Here is a 14383-nt window from a genome sequence, read left to right as displayed (position 1 = left end):
TCTTCCAAATGCACCTGTTTACCTTGCTTGAAGTAGGATAGTACTTAGTATGTCTTGGCATCTTTCAGTTCATTAAGAACAAAAAATTACCACATAAATATAGCTAACTGTAACAGTGGCCTTATTTGCTTGTCTAGTCTTAATAAAAGACTGAGAAAGTTTTTTTGCTGTAAGCCAGGTAAGTTATGACCGTGGGTGCCAAATGACATCAACCTGTCTCATAAAAAAATAGAACAGGAAATGAATGCAGAAACCAAAAACAAACAAAAAACACCCCCAAACCCAACCCTAACTGGGGAGGTTCTCTTTCAAAGTCGAACATCATGGTTTAGTTATTTGCTTGCCATTTTAATAATGCTTTCTGTTTGTAGTGCTACTGTTGTCTAGGAAACCCTAAGTTACTGTGTGAACACTGATAACACTCATGACATAGGGATTGCCAGGGGAATCATTAAAGTGCTGCAAGTTGCTTTAAAATTTCTTCGCTACCTCTTGCAAATAAGAAAAGGTATTGCAAGCATGTCATTAGCCTCACCTAATTTGGTAAGACATATGCATGCAACTTCAGTTTTCTGCAGCTAGCGAGGAGGTAGAAGCAGTTGTACAGTATTCTCTAATTGCTATGAAGGCTGTTCAGAGGTTGTTTTCTGAATCTGTGAACGCTGATCACATCGTTCTATGTGTATCTTGATATCTCAGATCACCTTGCCTGGTAAAAGCAGTGACTGGTTCACTGCACCTTTGTGGGATTAAATTTTCCTGGCTAAGAAAGAACAAGACAGAAATAATTAAACCCATTTACATCCATATGGCTGACATCAAACTTTAAAATGCTATGGCTCAGTCCAGTCTTAAGATTAATTAACCACTGGAATGGAGACATTCTGATTTAAGAACTATAAATTAAAAAAACCCTAAAATAAAACCTCATTAATTGAAACACCTTTCACTGAAGTGGATTATGTGATTGACTCCTATTGCAAGCAACAGCTTGTTGAGCAAAAGCAACACCATGTAAATCATATGGATTTTTAAATAAATCTTATCATTTACTTACTCTCTGTCATTCTCTTCTTTTCCTCTTGTTCCTTTCTTGTTCATATTTCCCTTCTAATTCCATCTGGACAACTTCTATTTCATCGTTTAAAGATGCTCCAGTGGATTTGACCGTCACCGGCAAGATTGGGTAGACAGTGGCTGCCCTGAAGAGGTATGTGAGTAGCTTACATCCTCGGCCCGTGAAAGGCCATTTATATACCTGCAATGCTTTTGATTAAATTCTTCAGATTATGAAGCATAGTTTCAAGGCCAAAGACATGCTATATTTATCTTTATCATTCAGTGGAAATGCTGTAAGGCGTAATAAAGAAAAATAGGCTGAGCAATTTCACTCTCCATTTGAGGGAATAAAATGGACACAAAGTAAAAATCTTACCTCTTAGAAAATACTTTAAATAAAAAATAAATATACCAGAAAGCCTGCCCCAAAACAATGCCCCTGCACTGGTTTTCTCTTAGATCTCTGAAGTTTGCCTGAAAAGGGGAAGAAACTGTGATGGTCCTCATCTCAGAAAACCCTCTGACAGAATAGTCTCAGGTGAAAAACAGACATTGCATTTTGATTATGAAATCTGGTCAAATAAATTAGTACAGAAGAAATTACATAGATGAACTCAGAGAGATTAAAAAAAAAAAAAAAAAAAAAAAAGAAAGAAAGAAAAAAGCAAGGCCTTTGGATTTCCTGTCATGGAGGGGCAGTGAGATAACAAGAAAGATATCTGATTGTAGTAGTGATAGACTGTCAAACGGACTATGGGCCTCCTCTAAAAGAGTTATTTGGGGTATTCCTGGACCAGAACAGTTTATTTTCAAGACACATATATAAGCATCTTACTGTCAGTTCTTTCCCAACATCTTCCCTTTAGAAAGTTTTTTAGTTTGGGGTTTGGGTTTTTTGGTTGGGTTTTTTTGGTTGCTTTTTGTTGTTTTGGTTTTTTTTTATTTGGGGATTGTGGTAATAGGAACAAATTAATTTATGACACTTTTAATCTCCTGTTGGCCATAAAAAAGCAGTTACTTTTCCTTTTTGGCTGAAAGGGCTAAATTCTGTCATGAGTTCCAGCACCATTGCCCTTCTGAAGTATAATGTCAGGTGAAACAGAGGGCAAAACATAGTCCCAAGTGTCTAGTTAGAAAAGCACATTTGGTTTAATTCTCAGTAGAAGCAGAGAGACGTAACGATATGAATCCAGTCTGATGGAAGAAATTTTTTTCTTGTAACTGTAATTGCAAAATAACTGCATCCTACATACTGCCTTGTTACACAGCCTTGAAGCTTCAACTTTGCAGTTTGTAATCTGCTGATTTAAGAATGGAATTTCTATGAGATGTATTGTCTTGGGGGGACAACTTCCTCAAGAACATAAAATAAAAAGTCAGTGAGAATATGTGTTGTTATGGTGCGCAACTTTTGTGTTGCCTTAATCCAGGTTGTAATTAGCTAGGACTCATATGTACCTGTAGATGAAGTTATCCAAAAACTGATCTCTGTAGGACAGTAGCATCGCGTTCTGCTTCTCCCTTCTTCTTTCAACACAATTAGTATTCCAAGGCTTAATATGTGGTCTGATGGGGAAATATCGGTGCACTAAATGTATATGAGAAACTAATAGTTTTATTTACACAGTTTCAGGCTACTTGAGTGCTGCTCACAGTCCAGCTCTCAGGCTCTCTGGAGTGGAAGCAACAGCTTACTTAGCATCTTCCAGAATGATGCCTGACTTGACTGCTGGAGTTCAATGAAGGATCAATAATTAGCACACAGAGGTTAATTTTAGATGTATTCATTCAAGAGGATGAATAATGATGATTCTTATAATAATGTTTCCTTCTTTGTAATGTAGATTTTGAGCTAAATTTTGATTAAATTGCATCAGTGAAATTAACAGTGGTTTTCAAACTAAAATATGAAGAAATCTAAAGAATAATTATACCACAGGTAATGATTTTTTTTTTTAATGTAATACATTGTTTCTGATAAAGGACAATAAAATATCCAGGCATATTAAATGAAAGACAACATCCACTGGGTTTTGACAGCCAGATCTCAATAAAATGAAGATACTTTTTGGGATTCCACTTCTCATTAAAACGATTGGAGACAGCAGGAGTTACAGGCAGGGTCCCATATTTGCTGCTAGGTAAATGGATGTATTTTCCTATGCAAAACATAAAAGAAAATATTCATTACACTGGCAGAATTTTAAAAGTGTCCAGAAATTTAAAGAAATACTCAAGTTTTATATAAAAATATTTGCCCATGAAAACAGAACTTACATTATTATATCATGGTGAATATTATTTATGGTGTGCTAATAAAACATAATCATGTTTTATTTACATTTATTTTATATTTTATAATACTAATATTCAAAGTTAATTATGGTTATATGCATGTATAATATGTGAAATTTTAATATTATATAAACTGAAAAGGCTTAATAGGCATATAGTGAAAGTTGCTTTATAGTGTGTTATATAAATATTCTATAGGCTGAATAAATTCACACATTTTACATTTATATGCATATTCCTCTGTGATAACTGCATGTATAGCCTAATTAAATGCTCTAGTTAACTACATATTACGCACTATGAAAGGCTACAATTTAATTCCCATGTATCTTTTTTTTTAACGTGTGTTATGGCACCCAGACCAATGACAGTGAACATTCACAATAGAAAAGTAAATATCTGAATGGTAATTTTAGGTATTAAAACCTGATTGGGGGAAATAATGTTTGACATTCAGGGATGACTTTGAAGCCTTGTCTTAGACTACTGAGAGTTGTAAGTTTTGCAGCTAAATGAAAAATATATGTTGCTGAATGCTTTGTAGACCACTTCAAAAGGGAGGGTGGTGGGGGGTGGAAGCTCTGGAAATTCCTTGATTTACGGTTTCCCTTTTCATTCTTTTTATCCTGACAGCTTGTCCATGCTTAAATACTTTACTCAGTTATAGTCTCCACTGAGAATTAATTTTCTCTCCTTTGTTTTTGTTGTTTCCCAACAGTCAAAAGATAAGATTTGTGAGAAAAATATAGGCTCAACTGAAGCACCTCCATACTCCACCACCACCCTTCTGCCAACCACCACAAAGTTCAGAGTTTTAACAACCACCAAAGGATCCACCCCTTCCCACCTGCCAACTAGCCTGCCCACAGAAGGTGAACTGTGTATACTGCATTATTCTGTAGTCCAAATATGTCATTTACAAGTCCACATGAAATTTAATTCTTTTAAGTATGTGCTTATGTTGACCTTTTCTCTACAAGGCAGCCAAGGCAATATCTGCTACTGGTTTTAAATTGCAACTCGCTGTTGCAACAATAAGGTGCAAAAGGGAGGAGCACAGGCAAGCCAGGCAGACTTCTGGAGGACTCGTGGTTACAATAAGTTTTTCTTGTTCCTGTAACCATCAGGCCATCCAAAACCTGTTGAAATTGTAGGGGAGAGCCCTGCTAAAGTTAGTGAACAAACTCCCATCACAGACTTAATAAATTTTTAATCTCTTTAGGTATTCTATTTAGCCAGGTGAAAATTAGAGATAACCCAAATTAAAAACCTCGTTGAAATCTGCCTGTTTACTTTTTTTCAGTCAGTTGACACTGTTCTTTTCAGATGGTGCTCACTGTTGTGAAATAGTTTCTATAGGCTTCTTAACCAAATTGACTGGGTAAGTGATGGTCTGTCAGTTCTCATCCTTGTCCCACTGGCTGCTTAAATCTTGCCTTTCTGTCGTTGAGATATCCTGCTTCCCTGCTTCTGGAGAAAATTCAGCTGGGTAGAAAAAGCTAGCTCAGATTAATCAAATAGCATCTATAAAATGGGAGAGGGAGCTGGGGAGAATTTTCTATTGGAATTGCACGTTAACACAAGAAAAGGTACCAGGTACAGGCAGATTTTTTAAGCAACCTGTGACAGGAAAATCTGAGCTGAAGGCATTTCAAGATGAGGATCTACTAATAAGAAAGGTTGGGTTTGTTTGCAGCAAGAGAAGTTTAGAAACTTTCAATACAGGATTTGGACTGCATTAACAGCATTATTCCCTGGCATTTTGTTCATTAAAGCTCACAACAAGAGGAATATGGAAATAAAAGTGATTTAAAACTGGTAGACTTTTTCATGATTCTTAGAAGAGGAATTAAGTCATTTTTACATGTTATTGTCATATGTTGGTTCATATAGTCCTTAATATGATCAAATGCTCAAGCTATGTATGAATATGTAACATAATTAATTATTTGTAAGTGTTATGAGACAGACTCTAGTATCCTTATCAACAAGTATTTTGAATCCTTCTTTACACTGTAACACTCTCATGTTATTTAGTAGTAAGGAAGTAAAGCATGGCTCAGTGTAAGTAAGAACACTACAATCAAATTCTCACTGAGTACCAAATCGTTTTCTAATTGTTGGATTTCTCTGAAATGAGAAAGTCATTCCCACAATAACTCATGACTTAGAAAAATGCATTTTCCTTTAACTAAATTTTGAATTTCCTTTACAGATGACACCAAGATAGCACTGCACTTAAAAGATAATGGAGGTAAGAGATTATCTTTTTGTCTGTAAATAATGTCAGTAGTTTGTCAAATTATACCCCACTGAACTTCCTTAATCGAAATCAGATTGTAGAAATAGTTTTTACTAGACTACCAAGGGACTTCAGCCTTCCACATCTGTGTGGAAGAGCAGCGGGACAAATAAGCTTTGTAACTGCTTAATAAATTAAACATTTACAGCTCTCTTTATAAAATTTTAATAAAACAGCAGGTTTTAATAACTTCCAATTATGGACATATTAAGTACATTTTTAACTGTATTAATACAATTAACTGTATTGTAATAATACGGTAGCATTTAACTGTATTAAGAGAGGATATGGTGCTAGTTCTAAGTAATAATATTGTGCTGTAAATGCATTCATAGTAGTGAATTATTACATGCTGTTTTGTTAATAACCATATCAATTTTATATCTGTGTCTCTGCACTAACAGAGACCCTGTATTCCTGCATGCACATTCCCCGTGCGAGTTAATAAGATCACTTTGTCTCACCGTTAAAGCCTCTGTTAAATGAGGCTCTGCAGGTGGCTACTTTTGTCGTCATCTTCTTTGTGGGTTCAAGGGCTGAGACCTGATGTTTGCTCCTTCTCCCTTTGAAGCTGATGAGAATTTTGCTACTAGTTATAATAGGACTGGGTCATTAGATGTAGGCTGTGTCTGTATTCACTGCCATCGTGGAGTTTGCTGAGGGGAAAGGAAAGATTTGGGTTGATTTCTCTGGTCTATCAAAGCAGAGGATGATTTGCTGAGCCCATTGAAATAAATTGTATTTCCACTGATATAAAGGGAAATATTATTGGCTCTGATGGCCTTTCCTCCAGGCAGGGAGCACCAAGCCTCCCTCAGGCACAGGGGAACTGACAGACAAGCATGGCAGCAGGCACAGGCAGGGCGCAGGGTGAGTCCAGCAGCTCAGGGGCAGCAGCCGGGGTCAGCCCCAGTCTAGTGACCACCGGCTGAGCCCGCAGTGATGAGGCAGGCCCGGGGGCAAAGCAGGACCCAGGTCAACAAGGCAAGGCTGCAAATGGCGAGGGAGCTGGCTATGCACAGCAGCCAGCAGTGCAGCTCAGTCAAGGACCAAAGGAAGCAGCTCCCATCAGCAGTTCCAGAGAAGGTGAGGTAATGAACCAGGTCCATACAGGGAGTCCAGCCAGCAGCAAAAGGAGACAGGGCCACTTATAGTCTACAACACAGCACCAAGGTCCATCCAAGGAGACATGACCCATGACAGGACTGGAGACAAACTCCTTCAGCATAGATCCAAGGTTGGTGCAGGAGACAAGGTCATAGATCAGAGATGGGGCTGACTACAGGTTTACCTACAACATAGCTTAGGCTTGGGCCTGAGCTTAATGGAGTCCCCGAGCCCGTGAGCAGAGGTCCCAGGTGCCGTGGGTCAGGACAGCTGAGGCATAGTGGTTTCTCAAGGCCCTCACATAGAATTATTCAAGTTTTGAAAAACAGCAGTTGTATGTATTTCAGTAACGTTCAGCCATTATTTTTGCCTTCCCTCAAATTAGGAATCTGCTCGCTCCACAGGAGGCAGTTGCCATCCCCTTCCTTGCCAGTCACTCCTCTGTCATTTTGCTGTCACTAACCACAGCACAGCTTGTCACATGCTGTGCTGGGCATTGAATTGTCCATTTGTTGGCAGTGTTATTGTTTGACATGGTTTTGACACGTAAGTGGTCCTTGGAAAGATTATCTATAATCTCAGGGCGGTACTTTAGGCATTTTGTCTGCGGGAATGTCCCTGTACCTTTCTTTCTCATTCTTCTTGAAATAAAATTGCTTTTAATTTTGTTCTAAAAAGTGCTTTAGTGCTCTTAAAGTTCAATAGACAAGGTGAATCAATCAGCGCTTCACTTGTCCCATTTCATGTCTGCTCTGTACGTAAGGTATATTCCCAGATGAGCTGCGCCCACACTCTGCCCCACATGCCATTGCTCCATTGCAGGTGGCTGGCCTGGGACCAGGCAGCAGTCTGTCATGAGCATCTCATAAACAGCTCAAAATAGTATGCTGTTATATAAAAAATAATTCAAAAGGTGGCCTAATTTCAAAAGGATTGTTTTTTCACTTGTCTACTCCTTGCCCAAAATCTGAAAAAAAAACCAAACCCACCCTGTGAAAGCAAACAAAATGTTGCACACTAGAGCAAGTAAGTGATGGCTGTGGCCTACTTGGTAGAGTGAGGTGGTAGGGTTTGTAGCACCGCTTATCTTAAATATAGAAAGTCCATTTCCACGGAGAATGCTGCCGAACTTTAGGAGGAGAAACTGATACCTGATGTGATTATTCATTTTTCTTGAGCTGTTTCTTTTGTTCTTGAAATTGGGAAAAAAAAGAAACTGACTTCAAACAACAATGAAGCAAAGCAACACACCAGGTTTTCTCATTCACACAGTAAACGTAGCTTTTAATCTGAAAAGTTCTTTTTGATGAATCTTCAATTATGCATTGAATTTTCCAGTGACCCCAAGATTAGGCTCAGATAAAACCTTTGCAACCACAGGCACATTCTTTGATTCTCTATGATTTGTCAGCTTTTCATAAAGAGTAGATTATTTCAGGTCATGAATACAGGGTCTTTACTTTCTCACACTAGATCCTTTAAAACTCTAATGAAAGGGAACCTTTTATAACAGAAAACCAAAGCTATATTGGATCAGTGATCAGCTATGGCTTGATGTGTTCTTGGATGATAGCAGTCAGTGTCTGGTTAGGTACAACAAAAGGATTCCAGAAAAATTCTGCATCTCACATCTGTCTGAAACTTTTGAAACCAAATGTTATAAAGCAGCAACTAAATTCAAATTAAACTTCAGGTTCAGGTCAAACTGCTTTGACTTTTTAATTATATGAGAAAATCACTTGCAAGTTAGTGCTGTAATTTGCCCACAACTTTTTGTGGCATATTTTAACATAAATTCCACATTTGCTTGTTTCTGTTTCTTCTGCCTTCCTTCTTCCTTCATGGCACATGACAGATGCCTAATACATGCATGCCAAACCATTTTAAAATACATCTGGCATGCCATTACAATTTTTGTTAAATCTTAATTCTTTTCAAAATGACAAGCATTTTGTAATTTTCAAGATATGTCCATCACTACAAATGTATATTTTTGTTATTAATTGCAGATTCTGTTGAATTCTGTTGAGGGGTTTTTTTTCATTTGTTTTATAACAAAGTACAGCTGACTAAACAGTTTTAAAGCCTAATTTTTCATAAAAATTGTAATTGCCAGTGGCTATACAGTAATGCAGTATTTTCTTGAGACTTGAGAATTCTTTGGTGGATGATTTAGGTGATTGGCCAGCACATTTAGACATTTTATTTGACCTTTTTAGACACTTTGTTGTGATGATTTGTTTGCTATGAGTCCCTCTTAGTCCTTCAGCTTTATAACTCAAAAGAAAAGTGTATGTGTGTTGGACAGTAAGTGTCAGAGAAGCTGCTACACTTCTCATTCATCAAGATGTACAGAAACTGCTGTTGCACAAAAGGAAAGCTGTGCAAAAAAAAAACATCTACCTGAGGGAGAAAGCTGTTTTACTTATTTGTGAGTAAGTCCATCCCAGCATAGGAAATGTCTGTGTCCTGCTACTTTCACTCTGTAGTGGACTTTTTCAAAGGTGGTCTAGATATAAACATTAGTGATGTACAGGATTAACGTTAGTGCTATGCAGAGCTTAATTTGATCTTGATAGATTAGGAAACTCTGTAAGAAATGACCAAAATGCAGACCAAGTTCTGCATTCATAAAAATAATAATTTTATATACCTAATATACAGTGATAAATTTACCCAAGGCTGGTTTTTGTTGTTTTGTTTTGTTGGGGTTTTTTTTTGGGGGGGGTTGGTTTTTTTCTTGGTTTTTGTTTGTTTTTTTCTTTTTTGTCTTAATAGTCCCCTATGCCTGGAAACTAGCTCCCATTAGCCATCTGTCTTCTTAATTTCCCTTGAAAATTGGAGTCTGAGCTCTTCCTACCATAGGAATTCTTGACAAGTTATGGAGGACTCAGTCCTGTTTATTTTGTGTATCCTGAGCTCCAGCTGCAACATGTTAAACAATACTTCATGCCTGCCAATAATAATCTCATTTATTTATTTCTAATGTGTTAATCTTCTAAATAATCCAGAAAATGAGACCTATTTCAACAAAGAGACAAGCCAATCCTTTAAGGAAAAACATAATTTTGACTTAACAAAAATTACTATGACCATACAGTACAAAACAACTAACTCGGGTTAACAAGACACTACATGTTAGCTGAGTCCTCTCCAATTTTGAAGTAAAACACGTTAAATCAAACAATGCTAAACCTAGCCTTTGTGGTGTTTTAAACATATTTTAAAGTGAACGTGTATGATCTCCACACAGTATGGCTTTGTTTTATCGTCAGATCTTGGCCTAGCCACAGCAAAGGGTGTTCCAGAGGCTTCACCGCAGCTGGTGCTAGCCAGGGAGCCACAAGCTCTCCTTTTGGGCCTTTCTTATAGCCAGTGGCAAGCAATAGGCAAGGGGAATTCATTAAGGTCACCCTTAAAGAAGTGTCCAAAGTGAGCTAAGTTACTATATAGGGGTGCCTGTTGCTGTCAGCCAAAGAGAAGAATCTAAATGATGTGCTAAGGGTGGACATCTTACTTCTAGGTGCCTATGCCTAAGGTTTCCTTACATTAATTGTCTTCAGGGTGTCCTAGATAATCTGTTGTGTTTCAGTTCCTGTCCGGAAACCTGGCAGGCCAAGATTCAGACCTCTTCTTCCACTCTTCTCTCATGAAAAAGGGAGGATTTAAGGTTTTAACCATTATTGCAAAAATCCTGTTGAGATTAGGTTATGGATTATGTAATTATACGTTTACTTCTGTATGTTCCACTTACAAAACTGCTGATGTTCCCCTAAAATAACAATGTTCATACAATTTTAGACAAGGAAGGATTTCCTTGTAGACAACTTGTCATAGTTTATCTATGCTGTACTGTATGCTGTGCTTGTGCAAAAAAAAAAAAGACTATCAAGGAGCATCTCTGGAATGTTTCCAGTAGTGATAGAAATAGAAGGAAAAAAGAAAAGTGTCAGAACACAGAGATAAGAAAATAAAGGCTGATGGATAGAAATGTGTTAATAGGATAGGAATATGAAGAAAGATAGTTTCAAGAAGAACAATTAGCCACCTTGATAATCAAATAAACCAGAAAGAGCCTTGTAAACAGAGTTTATTGGATTTATTATTTTTTTTCTTATATTTAGGTAGGGAGATAATTTCAAAAGGAACAAATAAAATATAACTCAAATAAGACAGCATGTCTTCCCATATATTTTTTTTCACACTGTAGATTACAAGCTAGGTAATGCTGACACATCTCCACATTTCATTCTGTTTCTCCATGAATATTTCCAAGCTGTTCCTCCTCTATCATTTCTCAGCAATTTCTTCTCAGCACTAGTTAGAGACAGGTATCAAGACGTATTAGACATCTCTCTTGTTTTCTTCAGTATGATCAAAGCATGATCAAAGCTGAACTTTAGACCCCAAGCAATTTGCTAAATGCTGCTTACTGCTTTGTGCAGGTTTGGCTGTAACACTCAGGATAGGAAAGCATTATCCTTAGAAAAATTGTTGGATCTACCATAGTATGTTGCTGTAAGAGACATGAAATTATGTGCCCAGCATTAGTTCATGTTCTTCCTGCTCAGGAAATCTTGTGACTTAAGGAAAGCCTATACAGTCTTGCTAGTGTTCAGTATGAAACTACATCAGTGCCTGCGGGCAGTTATCTCGTTGAAATGGAGCCTTCCAAAGGCAAGAACATAAGCTTGGAAAAGCAGCACCCTCTGATATAAGTATTCCCATCTTCCTTGTGCATCAGACACAGAAAGAAGCATATTCTGCATAGTATATACAGTGGTCAATGGGCTGCACGCATGTTTTTTAAAGCAAATACAAATGAAAATTGCTGAACTCATCCATTCTGGGTAGAAAATGGAATCATGGATTAATAATCTTTATTCTTAGGACACTTAAATTTGTAGCATAAGGAAATTCTGTTATTTTCTGTTTGTTTCATGGTACTTTAGATTGTGCTTAAATGTTACTTAGAGCAAGACATTTGTGTCTTTTCCAGAATTTCTCCGCTGCATCCCAGTTTTGCTGCTGTTATCTTATTGCAGCTATGATCACAAAACATGTAAAAAACACCAACCCAGTCTCCAGAAAGTCAATCAAATAAAGGCAGAGGTTTTCCAAAGTAACAGCACTGGAATGTATCCCCTAGAAAGCAAACACCACTTTCTGTCTTTAGCGGTTTTACGTCATATTAGGCATTATAGCACATTACGTTAAAGAAGCATAATGTTAATGGTTAAAACAGTTTAGCTAAACCAGAACAACTATGTGTAGACACTTTGATTTATACTGAAGTCTTAACTTATACCAGTTCAGTTTCTCTTTGGTTTTCTAAGCCAGATATAAAATTATATATAGTATCTATTCTTACAGTTGTCATGACTTTGCTGTAAAGGCACATATTTAACTGATTTTGTTAAACACGTACAATTTCTGGTCTTTGTACCAGCTCAAAGGGTTAATGTGAAAACCACATGTAGATCTACACTGAGATCTATGGAGGGCTAAATGTGATAGACTAGATAAACTTTTTAAGACAAGGCTGCATTACTTAATGTTTTATCTTATCATCTGTTGCTGTCACAGTGCTGTGGCAGTGTGACTAGGGCACACAAAGCTCCTGTGATCTGTCTTTTCAACTACCTGTCCTACATGGAGTTACCCCAGCAGCTGCAGCCAGTAGCGCCCTGCAATCTCCTCTACATTGCTCACTCTTATTTAGTGTGAGATGGGTCGCTGTGATGGATGGGAAAAAAAGAGGTCAAGCTGAAAGACTAATATCCTTGTACATTTTGCATTGAGGTACCTGGAGTTGTTCTGCTCCCAAAAGTGGGGGCGGGGGGTAGAGTGTGTGTGTGTGTGAGTTTAGTAACTGCCAGCATCACACAGCTTTAGAGAATAATAGCCTGCTTGACCTGATGGTCCTGTGTTTGCTTTCAGTAGGGTTAGGAGGAGTCAATGGGCTGACTAATTGAAATTCTTCTAATCTGGCAACTTTATGCTCTTCTGGTTTTAGCAACAGTCAGCTGCCTTGCCAAGCCAAATGGCATGATACAATATAGTACAATATTGAGCTTCATGATGGCCACTGCTTGATGCTTGCATTGTAAGCTTACCACGGCCTCAAGCAACTCAAACTAAAATCAATACTGATACAACTGTTGTAGTGTTAGGTGATATTTTAGAGCAGAAGAATGAAAGACCTTAGCTAACATGTTTAGAGTGCTGTCATCCTATAAACAGAGGGATTTGATTTTTGTGCACTGTCATCCATTTACTGTACTAAGCAGTTGATCAGTCTTGGAAAGACTTACTGGATTGCCCTGGATCCTACAGAATATTGATAGCAAAACCAGATACTGAATTCAGAATCTGTGGGTTACACTTCATAATATTCTCACTCAAAGACCACTTTTAATTCCTTACATGCAATTGGGAACCAATTTTTAAAGCGTTAGCTGAGCAACAACTTTATAAATCATCATGAAACCAAGTAAAGTTAAGCAATGGCTTAACCTCAAAATCTTAACAAATGCTAAGGGAACGAACCCACAAATCAAGAAAATCACACTCCATTACTGTGAAGAAGCTGAGAAGTTCAGAGCATGCTGTTCCTAGAAAAGGTAGAGAGATTTTTATGGAGATTCCTCTGAGCCTCTGGAGAATGCTTTCAATTGTACTTTCCCTTATTCCCTTGCACAGTCACTATATGTAGGTCGTTAATCACCTGTTCAGAAATCTGCATTATGTACAGGAAAAAAAGCTTAGGCTTGGAGAACCATGTTCCTGGCCCTTAAAACAATCAGTCTTCTGGTAGACTCATATTCCAGATGTAAATGGAGGCCCAAAACAGGAAAAAATCCAGTGGCTCTACTGAGCTCACTGTAGGCTGTAACCCTGTTGTGCTCAGCTGTCCTAAACATTATGTTCTCCCACTTTGCAGGAGCGTATTAACTCGAACCCACAGTCATGCAAATAGAGTGATACAGCTGCCAGGCTATAAATGACATACTTAATAGGGTATAGATGGTGGAGTGACCTTGGATCTGTAGGTGCAGGTTAGCCCCAGACCATGCAGCAACAGAGGGTTTCTGTTCTCTGGCTGCCCAAAGAGGAGAGCAGACACATGGAAAGGAGATGTTGCCAAGTGGCTTGTAAAGATCTCTTATGTGGAAACAGCTATCAGACACCCTGAAGCTCCTGGATGAGAGGAGCCAGATCAATAATGGTCCAAGGATGGCTACAGAAGAACAGTTTTGGGTGTAAGAATGGTCGAATGAGATTAACGTAAGTACAGTAGTGTATTGGACAGATAACGGGTAGTAGTGAGGAGGCATAGGTTTGACCTGCCAGATTCAGCTGATTTGCTCAAAGTCAGAATGTTCCATCATCGTCACTGGCAGACAGTTTTATTACTCTGAAATAAACCTTGGAGATGGATGAAAATTGCTTGATTCCTTGCTTAGTTGACTTTAAAAAAGACGGGTGTATATATCATCATAGATTTCTGATACATCAAATATCATCTGTCCTAAGAAGTACATGCCTTTGTTCATATACCAAATCTATATAACTACCAAAATTAGCAGCACCCCACCAAGAAGCAGAAATGGGCAGCTA

The 14383-nt window shown here is 37.9% G+C and overlaps 1 protein-coding gene across 1 annotated transcript in view; it reads left to right on the top strand.

The window, feature by feature from the left end:
- The window catches only part of PLXDC2 (plexin domain containing 2), a 272130-nt gene that overhangs the window by 240511 nt on the left and 17236 nt on the right, over positions 1-14383 (top strand). The window contains exons 10-12 of the mRNA XM_080382355.1: positions 1150-1210; positions 4073-4226; positions 5570-5608. Coding sequence (XP_080238481.1) covers positions 1150-1210; positions 4073-4226; positions 5570-5608 — 254 coding nt within the window. The remainder of the gene's footprint in view (positions 1-1149; positions 1211-4072; positions 4227-5569; positions 5609-14383) is intronic.

Source organism: Falco punctatus (assembly GCF_963210335.1).
Source record: "Falco punctatus genome assembly, chromosome: 4".
In the NCBI taxonomy this organism is placed as follows: domain Eukaryota; kingdom Metazoa; phylum Chordata; class Aves; order Falconiformes; family Falconidae; genus Falco; species Falco punctatus.
This window is presented reverse-complemented; position numbering and strand designations above follow the sequence as displayed.